Source organism: Scylla paramamosain, chromosome 15, assembly GCF_035594125.1.
Source record: "Scylla paramamosain isolate STU-SP2022 chromosome 15, ASM3559412v1, whole genome shotgun sequence".
Taxonomy (NCBI): Eukaryota; Metazoa; Arthropoda; class Malacostraca; order Decapoda; family Portunidae; genus Scylla; species Scylla paramamosain.
The window spans coordinates 24,976,012-24,998,511 of record NC_087165.1 but is presented as its reverse complement, the minus strand read 5'-3'; the positions used below and the strand labels follow the sequence as shown (position 1 = coordinate 24,998,511).

General features: G+C 42.7%; 1 protein-coding gene across 1 annotated transcript in view; it reads left to right on the top strand.

The window, feature by feature from the left end:
• LOC135107715 (uncharacterized) overlaps window positions 1-22,500 on the top strand; it is a 31,738-nt gene that overhangs the window by 5,471 nt on the left and 3,767 nt on the right. Inside the window, 3 exon segments of the mRNA XM_064017906.1 lie at window positions 5,953-6,113; window positions 6,115-6,138; window positions 22,433-22,496. Of these exon segments, the coding sequence (XP_063873976.1) occupies window positions 5,970-6,113; window positions 6,115-6,138; window positions 22,433-22,496 (232 nt within the window). The 5' untranslated portion in view covers window positions 5,953-5,969.

The window sequence follows — 22,500 nt, the reverse complement described above, 5'->3', positions numbered from 1 at the left end:
ATAATAATAATAATAATAATAATAATAATAATAATAATAATAATAGTAATAATTATAACAAATAATAATGATGATAACAACAACAACAACAACAGCAACAACAATCATAAAAACAACAACAACAACAACAACAACAACAACAACAACAACAATAATAATAATAATAATAATAATAATAACATCAACGCCATCTCACAGTTATACTCAACACCATTTAAGTATTCTTTCACCCTGATAAACTTTCCCATTAAATTAGGTAATTACGAAACTTGATTACGCCATTAAGCAAGGAGGGATAAAATATATTACGTGCCGGGCGATATAATCAGGGAGAGGAGGGCGAGAGGAGCCCAGCAGGGGACCAGCCAGGAAATAAGAAATCAGAAAAATGGCCGCGTCTCGACTGAAAATGGCTGGCTTGATTAGGCTGGAGAGGGTGGGCGTTTGTTTAATCATGCCCTCTAATTCGAGAGAGAGAGAGAGAGAGAGAGAGAGAGAGAGAGAGAGAGAGAGAGAGAGAGAGAGAGAGAGAGAGAGAGAGAGAGAGAGAGAGAGAGAGAGAGAGAGAGAGAGAGAGAGAGAGAGTAACTATAAGGTATTCGCATAAAATTCTGTGGTATCTTCATCTGTATTCACCTCGTGTCGTGGGGAGCAGCGCCACAGGCCAGCAGGGAACACAAGGAGCCTGCCAGGAAACATATTGGTCCATCTCCAACTTGTTTATGTCCTATTTGTCAAATCTGGGCAGCGGACTCGACTTCGATATGCTGTAAAATTCACGAACAAAAGAATCACGGTTATGCGTCAACTTCCCCTCCTCTCCCCAACTCCTCTTATCTTGAAGTCAGTGTGTGAATACAGTACTGGTGTTGTATAGCAGGGTTTAGAAAATGTGCTGCTAACTTTTATTTGTAGAAGTGAAAATGGGAATCCTAAGTCTGACCTGAGGCGGGTTCGAACGAGTCATAGACGCAGTGATCCCGACCGACTTTGGTCCAAATAAACGTCAGTCTACTCACTAGGGCGTGTGGGTCCTCTCGGAAGTGGCTGTGGGAACAAGACTGGTGCACTACAGTCCTCCGCGGCCCTCACCATTATTGGGTCAGTGAATCAACATAATGCAGTGAGTGGCGGAGGCAAGCGAGTTGTGCATAAGTACGTGTGTATCATTGCCTCCTCTGGTGACGAAAGAAGTGAGGCAGCTCAGGCGGAAGTGTGAATAGCCAAGTGAAGATGCAGCGGAAGGGGAACTCACGGCGGCGATGAGACCTGAGGCAAGGGAGGACACGGACAGCCATGAGGTCACAAGATAGTGGACGGGAAAGAGTTACGCAGGCGGTGGTGGCAGTAGGGAGAGGCAGGCCTGTTGGTGGGAGGGAGGACGGATGGTGGGTGATGGAGAGCAGAGAAGGAGGGTAGGGGAGGAGAGGGAAGGAAGCCGGCTGGTGGGTGGTAGAAAGAGCAAGGAAAAAGAAGGAGCGCTGACTTGTGAGTGGTATTGGGAAGGAGAGAAGAGGCGCGCCTGGTGGAGAGAGGAAGGTAGGAGGGAGAGAGAGACTGGCTGTTTGAGTGGCTAGAGTGAGATAGACAACTATCAGACAGTGGCAGGAGGAGACTGTTAGGGTGAGTGAGTAGAATGGGAGTGAGGAAGGTTAACAACTAATCGGTGACAGGAGGAGATTGGCGGGCTGATTGGTTACAGCAAGGCAGGCTGACAAGTAGGCGGTGACAGGCAAGAGGGAGGCCGCGGGTTGGGTGTAAATGCAGCTCTGTGTCTAAAATTTATCCTTGTCGTGGGCGCGGTATTGGCAATATATCCAGGGAGTGTACCTTGTCCTCTCCGCAATATCCAGGGATGGGAGAACGACCTGGGGGTGATGTGGACTCCGTTACCCGCCCCCTCCATTCCACCCGCCCCGCCCCGCCCCACAGCCTCTCGCGAAGCCTTCTTGCACCCGCCCCAGGACAGTGCCGTCAACCGAAAATTAATTGAATGTATCGGGCAAAACTTGCGTCGAAGACTTCCACGTTGAGACACTTTTCTGACGACTCTCTCTCTCTCTCTCTCTCTCTCTCTCTCTCTCTCTCTCTCTCTCTCTCTCTCTCTCTCTCTCTCTCTCTCTCTCTCTCTCTCTCTCTTTGCGTTCTTGACTTCCATGCAGCGAGTCTCCCTGTTGAACAAAGCGTCCTTTCTTTTATCAACAAACACATTGTCGTGTTTTATATCAGCGGCCATTTTTTTCCTTGGTCAGGAGGTTCTTCCCGTCCCCTCTATAATTTTATCTTTTATGTTTACAAAAAAAAGTTCCTACCTCAGCAGTCTTCCCGTCACAGGCCCCGCCACTCCCTCCTTCCCGCCTGCCTGTCTTCCACACACTTCCCGCTAAGTTATAGGGACACTAACAGACCCTTTTCCTGAGAGGGATTTTCTCAATGCCCTCTCCAACTACAGATTTCCCTTTTTTCTTTTAAAGCAGTAGTGTTTCGTGTAGCTGTAAGCGTCCCCTTCCTCCCACGCAAGCTCTTGTGACTGTCGTATACGCCTGGCCTCGCTTGAATACCATCCCGCCCCGAGCAGCGTGGTGTCTTTCCGCCTGTGTCCGCCTGTCACCTGTGTCTTGTCGGAACACCGAGGTTAGTCTGGAAAAGAGGGCGCGCAAACCTTCATGTTGTAGGAAAGCTATATTAGGGGGAAGGTAAACTTTGCCTGTGCTGGTAAATTCAACGCTTGATGGTCTTAAATATAAATTTTCTCGTGATACGGCACCGCCCCCACGCTTGCACCGGTACCTGGCAGCCCATTGCGGTCTAGAAATACGAGCGAGTTAAGCTTCATATTCTGGAAGCACTATAGAGGTGCAAGTTTAGCGGTGTGTGGTTTTGAGGCTAATGGTCAGTGAGCTGTAGTGGCCGTGATGCTATCGTGGTAACTTGCCTGTGTCGTGGCAGGTGTATTTGCATTGCGCGGAATTTACGGTAATCTCTGCTTTAGGTTTATTGTCAGGAGCGTTATTGTGAGGCCAGAATGCTTGGGAGCTGTAAATGTGTGCGGTGTTGAAACAGCAGGAAAGGAAATGTGGACGAGGCTTGGAAGTTTGAAAAAGAAGGAAAGTTAAAACCAAGAGAGAGAGAAAAAAAAGGAGGAAGGAATGAAAGTCGATTGTGCAAAAAACTATGGTAAACATGAATAACGCAGATTTTAACGTAAAAGACAAGAGCAATTTTGTGGTGGAGATAAAAGGTCATTTTGCGATAATTATGTAATGAAGGAGCGTAAGGGAATGTACAAGTTAATTTTTTAAACTAACGATTACAGAGCTCAATAATCATGTGTGTGTAAAAGTTAATGGTGGCAAGGAGCTCTCTCTCTCTCTCTCATCTCTCTCTCTCTCTCTCTCTCTCTCTCTCTCTCTCTCTCTCTCTCTCTCTCTCTCTCTCTCTCTATCTCTCTCTCTCGTGTGTGGTGTGTGTGTGTCTCTCTCTCTCTCTCTCTCTCTCTCTCTCTCTCTCGTGTGTGTGTGTGTGTGTGTGTGTGTGTGTGTGTGTGTGTGTTTGTAATTTGAGTGGTGTATGTCAAGAGAAACAGGATCAGTATTATATACATATCACTATGGTTTAGTAAATAAGATATTATAACACCTCCGCCATATTTATATAACTCAAGAAATCAATAGATGATTTCTGAGTTATATAAACTCAATTACAATGTAACACCGTTGATCCGATTCATGAAATCTTCATGAATTTGCTGCAGTCCATGTAATCTTTATACTATTCAACAATTGCGTAACTACTTCCACAAGTAATACCTTGTACTCTCAGAATTTTACAAACTTGTCTTTGTTTGTATGTCTTTGTTCTGCAGACGACCAGCTCTGGATCTCTTCTGAAATACCCGCGGAGCGAACATGTCAAAACAAAATCGCTCCGTGATGGGAGTCTTCAGAATGGCAAAGTTCTCCAAAGTATCGAGGCTTTTGCAACTTCTTACAGACTCGTTATGGCCACAGTAAAGCTGCTTTGACCCGAAGGAAACTCCATGACATGATAAACAAAGATTATCATTTAAAGGAGTGAAAAGAAAAAAAAAGTAATGGAGGTTTCTAATCTGCTCAAGTTTGGTAGATCTCTGTTATGCGCTCGGCACACAGAGACGGGTCTCTGACACGGAAGCAATAGTCATTCCAAGGAAAATCAGCAAAAATACCTTCTCAGGTCCCCCCAACTAGCAGAGGCAGAACAATAGAGGTATCTCCCCGTAGGGGGATCCTGGGGAGGGAATGCACCTACACATTATTACTTTTATAACCGCTAAGAAATTAGATTAAGTTTTCATCATATTGAGCACTTAAACATTCCAGGATTATAAGGAAAAAAGTCAAGTAGTCTTACAGATCTCAAAAGAAAGGCAGTACGTTCATAAATAGTAAACAAATTAAAACAAAATCAATCAATTAATCAATAAAAATGTTGAGAAAATTGTCAACATTTAGTGTTGAATATTTGCAACTTTGACCACTGCTTTCCGCTAGGTGTGCCTTTTTATGTTGACAATGTCAAACCAAATGATCATTTCATGCTGCACGCGAAGAGGTGATAGGATGTAATGAGGCATGCACACTGTACATGGTGAAACTTAAAGACAGACACGCATCCCGAGGTCTTCCCGTGGTGCTGAGTGCTGACCCCAATAATCGACGGTCCCTCTTTTTGCTGGGATTAGAGAGGGTGTGGTGAAATTAAAGAGTGGGGAGGCAATCGAAGTGGAGAGCTGCCGAGGGCGAAGTAAAGCCATAACGCGGAGGCTGCGTGGAGCCTCAATTGAATTATGGTTGTCAGATAATTGTTTTCTAGACCGAAGAGCGGCCTGGTCCTCCCCTACTAGGAAAGAAAGGGACAGCAGGAATACCGCAGCTGTCAAGGATGTAATATTGGTATACAGAAGGTGTCAGATTGTGTTCCCAGTCGTTCGTTAATCTTAAGGTGCTGTACACAACCCGAGTTCACTCCCGAGAAAACGACTACGCAAGTTTATCTAAAACCTCGCATGCTGATGAAATGAAGACTTTAGCAGGTGTTAGCGGGTGTCTGCATTGCAAGATGTTCTATTTTAAACTTTTTTTCAATATGCACTTCATTCGCATTCAGGTTATTGGGTTTAATTTCAATGGCGATTCTTTTATTTATTTTCTTCCTGTCGATTGTAATAAATATAAACTTCGTTTGTATTTTTTTTATTTTGTGATTCTTCATCCACCCGCTTGAAACGCTCCCCGAGGCATTACATTCACGCTCTTCCCATGATTGCTCGACCCTGCACAGTAATTACCTAATATTTTATGAGTAACTTTCATGGACTCGCCCCGTGAATGCAGAACTAAATCTCCAACACAACAAATTTTCGCTGTTATTCTTGAGGTTCTCGTGTATCAGAGTGTTGTTCGAGAGGATAATTTCTATATTCTGCTTCAATAGGAATCACAATTATTCCATGATAATTGCTCTCTGTTTTTCTGTTCCTCAAGTCCCTCCATGCAACGGCGGCACCACCACACCCTGCACTGAGGCTCATGATGTGATGTTCAGAATGTGTTATGTCTCTGAAGGATGTACGTATCTCACTGTTTCTTGTAAGAGATGGCTATCACATTTTTTTTGCTTCATCATTTTTCTCTGCTGGCAAAAACAATATATTTTCCGGCCTGTAGTACAGGAACCTTCCATTCTTCTTCTTCTTCTTCTTCATCGTCTCTCTCTCTCTCTCTCTCTCCTCTCTCTCCTTCTCTCTCTCTCTCTCTCTCTCTCTCTCTCTCTCTCTCTCTCTCTCTCTCTCTCTCTCTCTCTCTCTCTCTCACTCTCTCTCTCTCTCTCTCTCTCTCTCTCTCTCCTCCCCTTTCAGCCTACTACCTCCGCATCACCTGGTCGTGTCCTCTCACCCTTGCCGGCCCGCAGGTGTGTGGCGAGGCGGAATGGGCGGCGTGCAGGCGGCGGCGTGGTGGCGGGTGGTGGCCGTGATGGTGGTGGTGGCGGCGGCGGCAGGCGGGGAGGGGGCGCTTCGCTGCTACAAGTGTAACAACTGCATCAAATATGAGCTGAGCCAGTCCCAGACGTGCGACCCCCGAGGACACTCGCTGCATGGTGAGATGTGGTGGCGGGGAGGACTGCCAGACTGGTATTCGTGTCTTCATTATCATCACTACACCTTTTGTCCTTCTGTTGTAATTAATCCCCTTATGTTGTTATTATGTCATTTGTACTGTATATAACTTCTTTCTATTGTAATTATGTCCTTTAAGCTGTAATGATTTCTTTATATTGTGGGTAGTTTCTTTATAATGCTATAGTTAGTGAAGAGTAGTGCAGTTTCATCATACAGCTTTGCTAGGACCTAAAGATCTGTTCCTGTTTGATCGTCATCCTTGTTATCACCATTTTCTCTCTCTCTCTCTCTCTCTCTCTCTCTCTCTCTCTCTCTCTCTCTCTCTCTCTCTCTCTCTCTCTCTCTCTCTCTCTCTCTCTCTCTCTCTCTCTCTCTCTCTCTTATATTTTATATGTAATTGGATTTTTAATGTTGTTTATATTATATTATCTTGTTTAATCTTTTCTTTGGAGAGTAATCTAAATTTATGTTGGCAAATAGTTTTGGTGTGCGGCTCCGTAAGTCCATAAGATCCTCATTAGTGCACCTTTTGCCACTCTCTCAAGTCTCTTCCTTCAAAGTAACGTTCTTTTTTTAAATTTTCAGCTTTCTCATCTGTGTAATACTTCGCCCCATCTGACGATATCGCTTTCACGGGTGTTTGTGTACGTAAATGTGCTTTTTAGATTAAGATCTACTGAACATTTTATTGCTCGAAATGCAGCCCGCGTGAAATTATGTTTAATTCTGTGTTAACTCATTCAGGAAGTCATTCATAGTTGCAGAGAGGGACGTGAGTCTTGTGTGAGCTCTGCGGCGATGAATATGTACGAGTGTGTAATGTGTAATGTGAGATGTTTCGGGCACTCCAGGACAGGAAACACTATTCAGAATGTATGTGGAATGCAACTCATGCATCTTGTAGCCTGACGATAAACCTCCTAAGAAAATTAATAAATGAAATAAAATCAAATAAATAGATAAGAAAATAAATTAAAGAGTCATTGTGCATTACATAAAAGGCACACTGCCACCGCTAGCATACGTCCTAAATTATGGAGGTTTACTTCTGAAAACCACGTGTTTAGGCGATGCTCTACCTTCTGCGCTAATGAAATACACTAAAATCAATACCTCACAGTTTTCTCTTAACTAGTGAAAGACTTCCAGTAATGGCGCAGTGTATCTGAAAAAAAAAAGAATAATTGATAAAAAAAAAAAAAAGAAGTTCATGGCAGGAAAGGAAATGGATTGTCGCTTTAACAGGTTTCATATTAATTAGTTCGGCAAACTGCGCCTCTCTCCTGCTCTCTCTCTCTCTCTCTCTCTCTATCTCTCTCTCTCTCTCTCTCTCTCTCTCTCTCTCTCTCTCCTCTCTCTCTCTCTCTCTCCAAAATACCACTTTTATATGTCCTCCTTGTCTATTAACATATAATAATCGCAGAAATCGTAAGAATAGGAAGATTTCGTGGAAAGACAATTGAAATGTCTTCTTCTGAAAAATACATTAAGCTCTTATTTGAAATTGCGTTTTTTCCTTATCACATCAAAAGGCGGCAAATGAATGTATTAGTTAATTTATATGTTTGGTATCGGTGAGGCTTCTAATATCTCACTTCTCGCTAAATATCTGAGCGGGTAATTTTCAGAAGCAGCATATTTAGCGTTCAGCCGAGAAGCAGAATGTGATATTCATCATTTCCGTAATGGAGTCCCCCGTCCTTTCCAGGCATGTGTAGGCGGCGGTGTGGTGTGCGGTGTGTGATGTGCGGGGCGACACCTTCCAAATAACCCGATAAACCATGTGAGCGGGAACATCATGACATTGGCAGCCGCTGTTTGAGGCGATGACTGCATGTTTGGAGGGACTTTTTTTTTTTTTTTTTTTTTTTTTACACACAAAGGAGACCGGCTATGTACTGCTAAGTTCATAGTCGAGTTGGTTAAAATTAGCTTCTCAGGGTGTCTTGATAATCTTGTTTTGAAAAAGTTGAAGTCGTAGGAAGGGAAGAAGATAAAAACAGGCAGACAGTGCCCAAGTTTAGCACTGAAAAGGATGAAATGAGTGAAGATACCGGTTAACGCCTAATGAAATAATGGCGAAACTAAATAAAAAATCACATGGAACGATGCCCATTGAAGAGAAAGGGATAGATCGGTTACTAACACTGTCTTGCTGCTGATGAACTATCCGTGAAAGACTAGCATTGAGTTTTCGTATTTTTTCTTTTGTCCTTGGGAAATGGACGTGCTCTGGTAGTCTCTCCCGGCCCCATCTTGATGCTATCTGGACGCCGGCTCTCAAGTGGCGACAACTTCTTGTAGCTGGTCTTGTTTCTTGCCACATTCTCGTGTAGGACATAAGTTTGGGCTCATGTCAGGCAACCAGCAGATGTTGGCTGAAATTGTAGTAGGAGCAGCAGTTGTAGCTGTTGCTGGAGTAGTAGTAGTAGTAGTAGTAGTAGTAGTAGTAGTAATACGTAATTGTTTTTGTTGTTCTTGTTGTTGCTGTTGTTGTTGTTGTTGTTGTTTGTTGTTCTTCTTCTCTTTTCTTGTCTTGTTTCTTGTTCTTGTTCTTGTTCTTGTTCTTCTTCTTCTTCTTATTATTATTATCATTATTATCAACATCATCATCATCATCATCATCATCATCATCATCATCATCATCATCATCATCACCGTTTAATAATATATAATAACAGTAGCAATCACCAGTAGTAGCAGTAATAGTAGCAGCCTTGGCAGCAGCAACAACATAAACAACACCAGTGACAACAGTAGCAGTGGCGTAGCAGCGGTAACAATAGTAATGATAGTGGTAATAGTAGCAGCAGCATACACGGTGAAAAAATATTTCTTGGCCTTTTTACTGTTATTATATTTCATTGAGAATTACGTAATATTTTGGGTCAGCGTAGACTGCAGGTGGTTTGTGGCTATTGATCCGTGTGTTTGTTGCATTATCTTGAATGTGCGGCCACACTGCAATAGCCACTCTGGCGTGCATGCATTTGTACGTGTCTCTTTGTAGATTACGCATCGATCTTCTAAATAAGTTGCAATCTTCTTTTCCTTGCACGGACCTTTTTTTTTTTTCTTACGGATTCTTTCCCATCATCAACCAAATCTACGTCATTCCGTGGAATGTTCCCGGGAGGGTCATAACACGATTTTTTTTCGGTATTTTCTACTGGTTCGTCCAGCAACCAATGGTATTGTGTACTGAGTGGCTATGGTTTCCTTCTCTTTTCCCCACCCTCGCAAAAAAAAAAAAAAAAAAAAAAGAAAGAAAAAAGAAAAAAAGAAATTGAGGGCCGTAATATCTGAGAAAAGTCAAAATACCCCATACGATCTACTTTTTTTTTTTTTTTTAGCTGTCTAAAGTGTAAACCATAAATTACCGTCAAGATAGATGGCACGATATTGAATAGAGAGCAAACAATGGGAGAGGGGAGGAATTTCCCTTGAGAAGAGCTTCCTTTTATGCGTCTGGTCTGCGGGTTGTCCCATATATCATATAACCCTTTGCTGGAACGCGTAGATTTGAAGCTCTGAAACCCAGCAAGCCTCCCTCCCTCTGCTCTTCTACTAAACCAGCAAAAAAAAGTGTACGATGAATGACCTGGGTTTACTTTTATTCTACTCGTTCGCTAAATAGAATGTCAGTGTCATTGCAAATATTTATGCCATTGAATTACTGTACGAAATTCAAACGTACCTTTAGTAGCACCTCAAGTCTGCTACTGTCATGATCAATAGTCGAGTGGCTTGCCGCGGGAACAGTATTATTAAACGTTTCAGTGTCTATTTTTTTACAGATTCTGGTGGAAGTCATAGGAACCTTCAAAAGTCTCTTCGTAATTCTAGTGATAAATTTAACAAGGATTCTACATCTTCAAAGAGGGAAAAAAATAAAAACTCAGCTAATCACGTACACGACCTTTGAAAAAACTTAGTGTAAAGCGTTTCAAAATACGGTCTTAGGGTTTGTAAGGAGGACTGTCATCAGATCAGAGGGCTGGAAAGAAAACACAAAACACAGTAAAAGTGAATGCGACAGATTAATCGACCTCTGACTATAAGTGTTCGCACCTAAGGACAATAGAGAGTCGTAGCTTGGCAGACATGCAGGGAAGGAAGGAAAATGTCGCGGGATTCAGGAAGATTTAGCAGGGGAGGAGAATGTGTGCTGTGTGTGTGAGCCAAGTCAGCCAACACTCTCCCTTCTCAACAAGGCCACCGCCACCGCCTCTCCTCGGGGACAGATTATACTCAAGCATAAATTTAGCTAAGCCCGTTATCCCCTCCACCTTCTTCCGGAGACTTTTTACTTTCTCTGTTCCCTCAGTCTTTTTTTTTCTCTCTCTCTCTCTCTTTCTCATGAATTTACCTTGTATTCTGTTTCATTCTTTACGTACATACTATTTTTCTCTGTCCCTGTTATTATCGTATTATCTCTGTGGTTTTATTCATTGTATTGCTGTATTTTTTAAGGCCTTGTTTCTCTCATTAATCTACTTTGTCATTTCTACCAAAATACATCACTGTTATTTTATTTATTTTTTTTATAAACCTCTGTCACATTTCTATTTTGTTAATTTTGGTCAGTCTTTCCTTTATTCTTCCTTCCCTTCCGTTCCAGTTTCCAACCCGTGTCCCTGTTCCTTTTTATTATTTCTTTACATAAGGCTTTCGTGTTTCCCTCCCTTCTCAACTTCTTTTTTGTTTACTCCCTCCTGAAACTCTTTCTTTTTACTTATTTTTCTATTTTGGTGTTTGTGTGTGTGTGTGTGTGTGTGTGTGTGCGTGTGTGTGTGTGTTAGAAAGGGAGGTGTTCACGCGTGCACTTGTTCATCCTCTTTTGAAAACATCTAGTCTCACCCCAAGCAATTCTTCTCTTCGCTTTAGACGTAAAAGTTAAGTGACATTTTTCTCTACTCTTTTTTCCTTTCCGTTTTCACTTCAGTTGAATCTTAATGAGACAGAATCCAGCAGGCGAGCCAGAGCCGGATACAATTGATGGCCGCTCCCTGCACCCTTGCTCATACTCAGCTCACCAGGCACATGCTCCTATGTGGCGGGTTGTGGTCAGCGGTGTTGTCATCTGTTCAATACATTCAGGTTCATCGAGTTCCCGAGAGTGATGAGCGATTGCTCCTCGTAAACAGCTGGCTGAGTTTGGCTGCCTTCCTGCATCCACCAGCGAGGGTATATATTTCATGGCATCGCGAGCATGTGGAAACTCTCGAGAGCCGTGCAGGCAGACTAAGTTACGGTGAGGTCGTGCAACCTGCAAGAGAACATTAGCTTTAATGCATAAGTCGGCCAAAGGACTGTTGCCTCGAGGAACTTGTGGCTCCACTCTTGATGCTTTACTCAGAAGACGCTGCCTTGGCCTTACAACATTACCCGGCACGAGCCCGGGGTCGAGGGGACCATGGAGAGGAGGCTTTTAGAAACAACTATCGCTAAGTGCATTACTGGCTTAACCTTAGAGGTTCAGGCTTTCATTATCTGATGGTTATATTTTTTTGCTAGCTAGACATGAAAACAAATGTGTATCTTTTAACATAAATAAGAAGTGACGAACAATAAGATATTAAAACAAATCCATGCTACGAGTCCGCAGAAAATATCTAAACATTGCTCCCGTCTTTCCTTTTTCCTTATTTTACGTCTGATTTCCCTCGTGCTTTGCCTGGAGCAAACAGACCCATAACACACGTTCAAGCCGCCCGGCGGCTTGTAATGAGAGTAAATTTTCTGCCAAGTTTTGCAACTTTCTCCTTCCACTCTCCCAAACCCCGAGGGATCTCACGGAAAGTCACTGCTTTATTTTCTTATTCCTTTACATACACAAGTGGAAAAATACTGTAAAATACACTGCAAATTTTTACAGAAAGGATAAGTGATTAACAATATTTAGATAAAATAATAATAATAATAAAAGGGAGAAAGGGAGAGTTTCAGAGACCAGCAACTAATCCAGTTCACGAAATGCCTAATACTCTTCCTCGAAAACACCAAGTCAGAGCTTTCCAAACTTTTTAACACGACACCATCTTTTTTCTCAGGTTTCTTTTCCTTCACCTTCATATATTTTTTTCTTTATTTGGAACAATTCTACATTTTTAGTATCTTATCTTTAGTATCCCTGAGCATCAACCACATGGTAATTAGTTTCTTTGATGGCTGCTGAAAATAAATTACAGGCGAAGAGGAGAGACGCGAGCACTGACTAGTAAAAGGGAGGGAGAAGAGAAACAATACTGTAAGGAAACGTTGAGGGAGAGGAAGGATTGATGAGGCGGACAGCCTTTGAAATTACCTCACCTGGAAGTGTTCTGAGGAAGAGCTCCGCCATGTATTAAAGAGGTAATCCATAAAAAAAAGCGGGAGAGGCCTCCTTACAATGAACCTAATCAGAAAAGAAAATTAAAAATTCTCAGACCGTTAAGAACGTACGAATTAAGAATGTAAAATTCCATTAATTTTGGTTCGGAGAGAATACAAAAGGCAGGATGGGGACCAAAGGAGGGAATGAGGAAATAAGAGTATTTGGTGGAAAGAAGATAGTTGATCGTTATGAAGAAAGAAGAGGAAAGTTGGGTGTAGTAGCGAGGGAAATGGAGCTTGGGACATTAAGAATTGCAGGACTTTCTTCACACCATTCACGATAAATAGTGAGGCGAGAGCCATTTACATAAAAGCCTCATAGTTCTTGTTACGCCAACAAAAAATAAATTTCTCCACGTTGAAGGTGATAAACATTATGTTGAGGCGAAGTGTGGGCGGCGCGGGTGGGGAGTGGGGGGGCAGGTGTGTGGGTGGAGACACGGGATTGGAGAATGATGTTTATGCGAAGGGTGACTTAGGAGCGTTCTGTTGTTTCATGGCAAGCCCGTCACTCGTATACATGGAATATAAGTCACCTTTATATTTATCATAACGGCAAATTTATCTTCTACGTCAAATAAGCCAAATAAAAGTATGGATTTTTTAATATATACCTGTACTAATTAATGCGGCAATACCTTTACTAGCGTGCACTTTCATATTGTACGTTATCTAACTTGCTTTTTATTGCCCCTTAAGTCTTTCCTTACATCATGAACGAGCATTCAGAAACGCGGGGTATTTACTGAGAGTTACACAGAAACTTTCCTCATAATGCAGCTTCGTAATTTCCCGGGCTCCTTCGGGTTCACACAGGGATGAACTCAGCTGACGTGTTCACAACTTTGTGTTTACATTGAGAGGATAAAACATTCCTCCGGAACACAATGGCGATGGAAGGGAAGGAGGACAAACTTTCTCTCTCTCTCTCTCTCTCTCTCTCTCTCTCTCTCTCTCTCTCTCTCTCTCTCTCTCTCTCTCTCTCTCTCTCTCTCTCTCTCTCTCTCTCTCTCTCTCTCTCTCTCTCTCTCTCTCTCTCTCTCTCTCCACCATGCATCCCATATTGACTGATTCTGACAATAACTCCGCGTGATGCTCATTGGCTGACACTGACAAATGTTCCCTCCATCGTCTGCTGTCTGGGGCTCTGAGTCTAACACTCCCGCCCGGTGCTCGTGGCCGCAGTGTGGACCTGTTGTTGCGGCGCTTTAAATCTGTCAATCAGTCAGAACCTATGGCCTTCCCGGGAATGGGGATGAAATTTTTATATTTTTCGTGTATTTTATGTGAGTGTTATTGAAGCTTAAAATCATGACTAATTTTGTTCTTTATCATGCAGTGTTATTGATCTAATTTTAGTTTGCGATAAATCTCACTGAACTTTATACTACATATATTTTTTTTTATTGTTTTTACGTAGTTCTTGTAATGGCTTTAATTGTTTATCTGTATTAGATGCTTCTAAATTGGCGTATGCTATATAAACACTGTTAACTCGGTGAAAATCATTAGTCATATTGTCATAATCATCATTAAGTCAACTCCGAACACCATTATTTTATACTTTTGATAATTATTTTCAATATCATCATCATCATCACCATCATAATCATCATCATCAAATTCATCTTCAGTATCATCACCAAGTTATACACCATCACGACCAACATCATCAGCACCATCGATACGAAAACAAGTGGTGTGTGTTGAAATACGTGGTAGTGAAACCTGGCACGGCTGTTCCGTAGACTTTACGAGCTTCACGGCACACACCGCGCGCAACTGTTTGTCGCTCTCTGTCTGTGTGAGCTGTGGACACAAATCACTCAAGCTTTAAATTTTCATTCTTTCTTGATATTTTAGGTTAGGTCATGCCCTCTTATGTTGAGCTAAGGTTACGTAAAGATTAAGTTAGATTAGATTAAGTTTTGGGTACTGTAGGCTAGGTTACAAAGCTGTGACGTTGCTAAATTTTCTTATGAGAGAGAGAGAGAGAGAGAGAGAGAGAGAGAGAGAGAGAGAGAGAGAGAGAGAGAGAGAGAGAGAGAGAGAGAGAGAGAGAGAGAGAGAGAGAGAGAGAGAGTAGTTGTTTCTTTCCTCTTTCAAATAGATATGGGATGCAGTTTCCATTTCACGCTGGAATCAAATATCTGGTTCACCTGGAAACTGCACCATCAAAATATTCCCCAGGTACATTATGTCCCTGCACTGCTGATGCTGGATAAACCTTTAGACTTTTATGGATATGCCAAGCTCGTATAAACATCATATCCTTTTTTTTTATTTGCATCTATCTCTTTGTATGCTATGTTTATTTATTTATCTATCTGTCTTACTGTATATCTGTCTGTTTCTCTGTCTATCAAGCTATCCATCAATCCGTTTTCCATTTTTTTATTTGTTTATTTAGCTATCAGCTACCTGTCTTTCTATCTGTCTGCCTACCTACTTGCTTACATGTTTATTTGTCTGTCTATCTATGTGTCTATCTATCATTCTATCTGTCTATCTACCTAGCTATCTGTTTACTTATCTATCTAAAAGTACTTATCTCTCTCTCTCTCTCTCTCTCTCTCTCTCTCTCTCTCTCTCTCTCTCTCTCTCTCTCTCTCTCTCTCTCTCTCTCTCTCTCTCTCTCTCTCTCTCCACATATCCACCTATCCATCCACCCATCTAACGATCTACCCATTCACCCCTATGCACGCACTCTCCATCCACCTCCTGGTCCAATTCTGTTTTAGGAGAGCCCTCATTTCCTCCTCACCAGGGTAAAAGAAGCTCGACTTTTCCCTCTCCCGGGTAAGGAAAAAACAAAACCTGCCGACCCAATCAGCGATAACATTAGAAAGAGTCAGGATTTTACGACCAAATTCCCTTCAGCTGACCAGACTACCTGAGAGGGATTGGACTGGCCTGGCGAGTGACGGGTTGTAGCAGTGACAAATGGGGGCAGTGATGGGGTGTAGCAGTGACAAATGGGGACAGTGATGGGGTATAGCAGTGACAGTTGAAGGCAGTGATGAGGTGTAGCAGTAACAGTTGGGAACGAATGATGGGGTGTAGCAGTGACAGTTGTGGGTAGTGAGTAAGTGTAGCAATGACAGTTAGGAGCGAGTGATGAGGTGTAGCAGTGACAATTCGGGACAGTGACGGGGTGTAGCAGTGACAATTGGGAACGAATGATGGGGTGTAGCAGTGACAGTAAGGAGATTGTGACTGAGTGTAGCAGTGATAGTAAGAAAAAGTGATAGGTGTAGCAGTGACAATAAGAAGTAAGTGACGAGGTACAGCAGTGACAGTAGAGTTGAATGACGGGTGTAGCAGTGACAGGTAAGGGCAGGAGACGGGTGACGGGTGATGAGTGACGGAACCAGAAAACCAGCTGCTGCAGGTGACGGAGCTTAGTTTTACCTTTCCTTCTTTCATTTAGCGTTCGTTTAATATCATTTTCCCAGTAATTCCTTCTTTTGATAGTGTTTTCACTATTTAACCCTCTTTTGCACAGGCTTGCAACAAACAACACTGCGTTTGGTATCTTAAATGGTGGGATGTTTGTTCATTCGCCTTCTTTTATTATTGTATACCTGTTTATTTGAGGAATCTATTATATACTGTTTGTCAATATAGTTTTGTCCTCTTCGTTTCTTTAGGCATGCAGCGAACAAACCACAATGTATCTGCTTGCTTTCATTAATTTTTGTTTGCTTCTTTAATTTCCTTGTGATAACTCTCATGGTGGAACGTTCGTAACAGTAGAAAACAGTAGCATGGAGTCACAGAGCCACGCTGTATGAGAGGCAGCGTTAGGGGGACTGTGTGCCACGGCAGGAGGTATTAGGTAATGAGATTGTTGAGGAGACTACGATCCCATATGAAGCAGAATAATGGCTACTGCTGACGCAATAAGATGACAGTGAGGCAATGAAGACAATATCAAGGAGGCTTATCTGTATCAAAAGGAAGGGAATCTTGGGGAGTTAGTCGCTCATATGAATAGAGCAACGGCCACTGACAACTCTCAATAAAGTAATAGACAGTGATAACGATATCAAGGTTTCTTCTAGAGCGGAGGAAAGAGAGGAAAAAGAGAACACCCGCGACTCTCGCTGCGAACGTTACCGAGAACGAAATGATACTAGGCGTTATCAGGCTCGTGAACATCGTCTCCGTTATCTTATAGTCAGTAACTTTATCAAGAAGCGGTTGTTCCAGGCGTTGTGAGAAAAAAGGCTTCCAAAATAGTCCCTCCCCTTGAAATGAGTCGCACGTTCATTTCCATCTCATTCCTGCTCTCATTTCCTAGAGTCGCACACAGGCGTCAAGTGGGATTAGCTCCCTGACGGACAGCGGCACGGTTTTAAACTTGTGTGACCTTGTTATGAAAACTAAGCCAGTAGAATTTCCAGTTTCAGTCTCCCCTTCTTGCATCACGGCAGCACGCGAGGCTGCAGCAGCACCGCGTGGGCGGCGAATGTTACTCATGGCATTTTGACAGACAATAAACTAGAAAAATCTGATTATTCTCTCTCTCTCTCTCTCTCTCTCTCTCTCTCTCTCTCTCTCTCTCTCTCTCTCTCTCTCTCTCTCTCTCTATATATATATATATATATATATATATATATATATATATATATATATATATATATATATATATATATATATATATATATATATATATATTGTATAATGTTAAAATTTTCCCATCATCCGGATTCTTTGTGGCACAAACTGGGGAATTCCTGCCACCGATCGTTCGTTATGTTGTGAGATCACTGTTTGGGAAAAATTTTGTGGCATGTGAGAGGAAATGTGACTGCGCCAGCTGAGAACAAAGACTTGCCTTGCCTGATTCTTTGTCTCTGCGTCTGTTTGTGCCTCTAGCTAGCCGGCTGTATGTATGCAAGTGTATTTGTCTGTCTGTTTGTCTGCCAATCTTTTTTGTTCGCACACACACACACACACACACACACACACACACACACACACACACACACACACACACACACACACACACACACACACACACACACACACACACACACACACGCGGAAAGGTGGACAGGCAAACAGGCAGACAAACACAATGGAATATAATACACAACCAGCGTCATTCAATAAACTGGGATGTCCGCCGTTATTTGGAGGTTATTCTTTTTATCAATATGACCACAATGGAGGGACCCGCTTGATTGGGTGCCAACGTAGAGAGAGAGAGAGAGAGAGAGAGAGAGAGAGAGAGAGAGAGAGAGAGAGAGAGAGAGAGAGAGAGAGAGAGAGAGAGAGAGAGAGAGAGAGGGAGGAGGGGAAGGTGCAGCCGTCCTCAGTCACCCTGATGGAAACGTACCTGCTGCTGTAATACACCTGGAGGATCACATTTTTCTTCTGGAGTTCAGCCATGTGGCTTCCCCACTCACCTGGTCTCGATGTGCGCCTCTCTCGGCCTCTCGGCTCCGGGGACGTTCATTCACTGCCGACAGGAGGGAGAATCTTAAAGGAATATTCTATACATCCACCAGACTTGTTTACTTTTATTTCATAACTTAGCAACGGACTGTTTTCTTTCTTTTTCTTTTTTTTTCCTTTCTTTCTTTATTTATTTATTTTTATTTATTTTGAAAGTGAGCTGAAATTAATCTCGCACATATACTCATGTACGAACGCGCTCGTAAACACACACAAACAAACAAACACACACACACACACACACACACACACACACACACACACACACACACACACACACACACACACACACACACACACACACACACACACACACACACACACACACACACACAAAGAGAGGGAGGGAAAGACAGAGGGGAGGGAAGGCACACAGATAGACTGGCATACGGACAAATAGAAGCAATGGCAAAGATAGAAACAGAGGCTGAAGAAAAGAAAATGGAGGGAAGAAAAAAATGGGTGGAGACATTTCACTCCGATAAGCCGCGTGCCAGCCCGTCACCGAGCGGCTTTCACTTTACTCTTTGTGTGTCCTGTTTCCCTCGCCGTCTTAAACCTCTGACGGGGTGACATTTCTCTCACCATTATATTCCTTCACCCGTCAGGGAATCCGGGAAAATCATGTCTAGCTCCTACTTCTGTCCATACTCTGAAAGGTTGTAGACTCTCACCTGGACTAGATTTTCAACGGCCACCAAGCTGATTTAGTTCTCATGAATCGATCTTTTTTCCTAATGATGGTACTAGAATCAAGAAAGCACTTTTGGAAATTCCTGTAACTTCCACCATGCACAGTACGAAGTAAGAAAACACCTTCGAAAGTCGCAGTAACCCCTACCATGCACAGAGGAGCTTGATGAAGAAGTCGAGATAAGGCACTGAAGTGTTTGAGAATAGGGTCCTTGGCGTCCCGGAGCGGCGGAGGGCGGGGCGAAGCTTCCCTTATTGCTCCTCCGCCCACCGTTTCTCACCGCGATCCTCTCCATCCATCTTTCCACGGAAGAAGTCAGGCCAGCGATCAGTCCTAATGCCATGTCCTTTGGTTATATACCTGGATCCTCGTGTTTTTGTGCTTCTTTCAGTGAAGGACGATGAATGTTGTGGGGGCCGCATTTTTCAATACGGTGCTTTGGATAACGGCTGGAGGAATGGAATGCCACGTTTTCCGAATGAGATAGGAAGAAAATAGGCAACTGAAAATTAGGTAGACAGATAGATAAATAGATAGCTACATATATAATTAGACAGATATGTTATGATATGGGTAAATATATGCTTAATTGAAAAAAAAAAAAAAAGAGATAGAAAAGAGAAGGACGAACAGAAAGAGGGACAGACACACAAACCCTCAAAAACACAGGCAGGCAAGCAGGAAAGAAAAAATATACAGCATGTGAAACACAAAGCAGAGTGAGCGGCGAGGAGAAACAAGGAAAGGAGGATGGAGGGTGCGAGGGTAGGGCGGTGAGAGAGAGAGAGAGAGAGAGAGAGAGAGAGAGAGAGAGAGAGAGAGAGAGAGAGAGAGAGAGAGAGAGAGAGAGAGAGAGAGAGAGAGAGAGAGAGAGAGAGAGAGAGAGAGAGAGAGAGAGAGTGCTGGCGGAAGAAGGAAGGAAAGGAAAGTGATCCAAACGTTCTACTGACGGAGGGAGTAAAATCCTTTAAGACCGCCAAGACTTTTATCTCAGCAAGACCAAACCTCCAAACACACACACACACACACACACACACACACACACACACACGAGTACCATCAATATTAGTTAACTCTTGCACTAACTGCCCGTTTGTAATTTGCTTGCAAAAAAAGGTTTATTATCTAATGAGAAAGATAATAAATTGGATTCAGCATGCGTATGTTTACTGTGTGTGTGTGTGTGTGTGTGTGTGTGTGTGTGTGTGTGTGTGTGTGTGTGTGTGTGTTTCATGGTACGAGTCGAGGGAAGAGGTAATTTTTAACAATAAAATCTCTGGGTAAGACCACGCAATATTTCAGTACTTGGTAGAAAACTCTCTTGTAGTGATTATCTGGCAACCCTCCTCTCCTTTATAAGAGAGAGAGAGAGAGAGAGAGAGAGAGAGAGAGAGAGAGAGAGAGAGAGAGAGAGAGAGAGAGAGAGAGAGAGAGAGAGAGAGAGAGAGAGAGAGAGAGAGAGAGAAGGACGGATTTAAATGAAAGACTGAGACATATGACTTCATTCATCACCTTGCCTTCCTTCCTTCCTTCCTTCCGTCCCTTCCATTCATTACTCTTATCAGCAGCTTCCTTCAATACCTGATTTTTTTCTCCCTGGCCTTATCAGCAGCATCAGCCTCCCTCGGTTTTCATTTGACGCTATATATATGAGAGAGAGAGAGAGAGAGAGAGAGAGAGAGAGAGAGAGAGAGAGAGAGAGAGAGAGAGAGAGAGAGAGAGAGAGAGAGAGAGAGAGAAAGAGCTGACACCCGGCACAGATTAATTTGACAGGCCAGGGAAGGAAAAGGAAGAAGGGAAAAGTTTTTCAAGATTAATGACTACGTGACGTAACCCACCACAAATGACACGACTACCACCACTGCTACTACCACCATCATCACTACTACCACTATTACTACCACGGCTGATACTAATTCTACTACTAATATTTCAAAACTTCAATGACAACATCATTAACAAAAACAACAAATACTACTACTGTTGTTGTTGCTGCTGCTGCTACTCCTATTACCACTACTACTACTACTAGTAGTACTAGTAGTAGAAGAAGTCTCAGTACTTTTAATATATTCATCAGTCTTTCCAATAATTCATCACTGCCTTTCAGCTCGTCACCTTCCTTCACCCACATATACTACAACTGGCAATACACTCTTGCTGTACCTACTATTTGGCGTCACCCTCTTCCTCAAACACCAACAAGAATTTTTCCCTTGCCCTTATCTCCAGAATCTCCTATATCTTGTTTACGTTACCTGGATTTACATGTTTCTTGCTCATACGCTTAAACATATTACAGTCTCTCCCTTACCCACCTCCTGACTCTGAGGATCCCACATACCACACATTTACTGCTATTATCAGAAACATTTCCCCTCTTCTCTACTCATTTGGCTGACTTATTATTTACCCATTATTTTTATTTATTTATTCTTTTTTTTATTCTCCTTCACATGTGGCTCTAGCACACGTAGCGCGGCTTTCATGCCTTGCCGCAGTTCGTCCGTCATGGCAGCAGCTACAGGTTCTCCCGCCCTCCTTCCATCATATGCTAATACTCGTAACGCTCCTGCTGCTGCTGTTGTTGTTCATAATGATGATGATGATGGTGAAAATTTTGTTGTTGTTGTTGTTGTTGTTGTTGTTGCTGTTGTAGTTGTTGTCTATCTATTTACCTCTTTGTAAGTATGTCTGTAAGTCTGTCTGTCTGTCTGTCTGTCTGTCTGCTCACTTGCCCATCTATCTATCTAACTTTCTACTTAACTACGTATGTATCTACGTATGTCTGTGTTGTATTTATATCATGTTTCTATCTGCATGCTTGTTCATCAGTATACTAAGCCAGTACACAACAAGTATGCATATGCAACGGGCAAACAGACAGGCAGGCAAACAGATAAACACACTGATATAAACTCTGACAGAAGCACAGATAGAGGTAAACACACAGAGACACAGGCAGATGCGTAGATAGACGGACGATTAGAGAGATAAATAGATAGAAAAAAGAAAAGTATATGAAAGTAGATAGAAAGTAGATAGTAATTTATATGGTAGTTATGTAGTTTTATTTTATTTGTATTCGTAGTTAGGTTCGTAGTGGTAGCAGTGGTGGTGGTGGTGGTGGTGGTGGTGGTGGTGGTGGTGGTGGTAGTGGTGGTGCCGTCACGTAAGCAAACAAGGGCAGATAGCGAGTTAATCATAAGCCGTAAGCCGCAGCAGCAGCAGGATCTCGGTAACACCCCCACCACCACCACCACCACCACCCACCACCACCACCACCATTCATCCATCCATCTCTCGTCAGTTGCAGCCAGGCCATTTCGAGGAGGAAACTTGACTTGCTGCCAGAAACCGTAGCAATCTGAAACTGTAAAAAAAAATAGGTCAGATAATGAAAGGAGAGAGAGAGGAAAAAAAAAAAAAAGGTTCTGGCACGTATTTTGAGACGCTCTGTGCTTTCATAACGACGATTTTTCATTTCAAGAGGCCACAGACATGATTAGTCAGGCTTTCATCGATATTTCTCTCTTCTATTGACAAAGAAGAATCACTAGAATCATGAAAACACCCTTTAGATCATTAACCTCCACTGCAGCATGTTAAGAGTCGCTGAGATAAGACGCCAAGATGATTAAGAAAACAGTCCATTATTTTCAAGTCAATGGAACCCGAGTGGTTATTGTATGTGTCTCTATTAATACTGTGTTTCTCATCTCTTTGTGTTCTCGTTTCAGAAAATGCATATGGAGACGGGGCAAGTCCAGCGAGGGTGTGGTACAGAAGATATGTGCACCAACAGTGA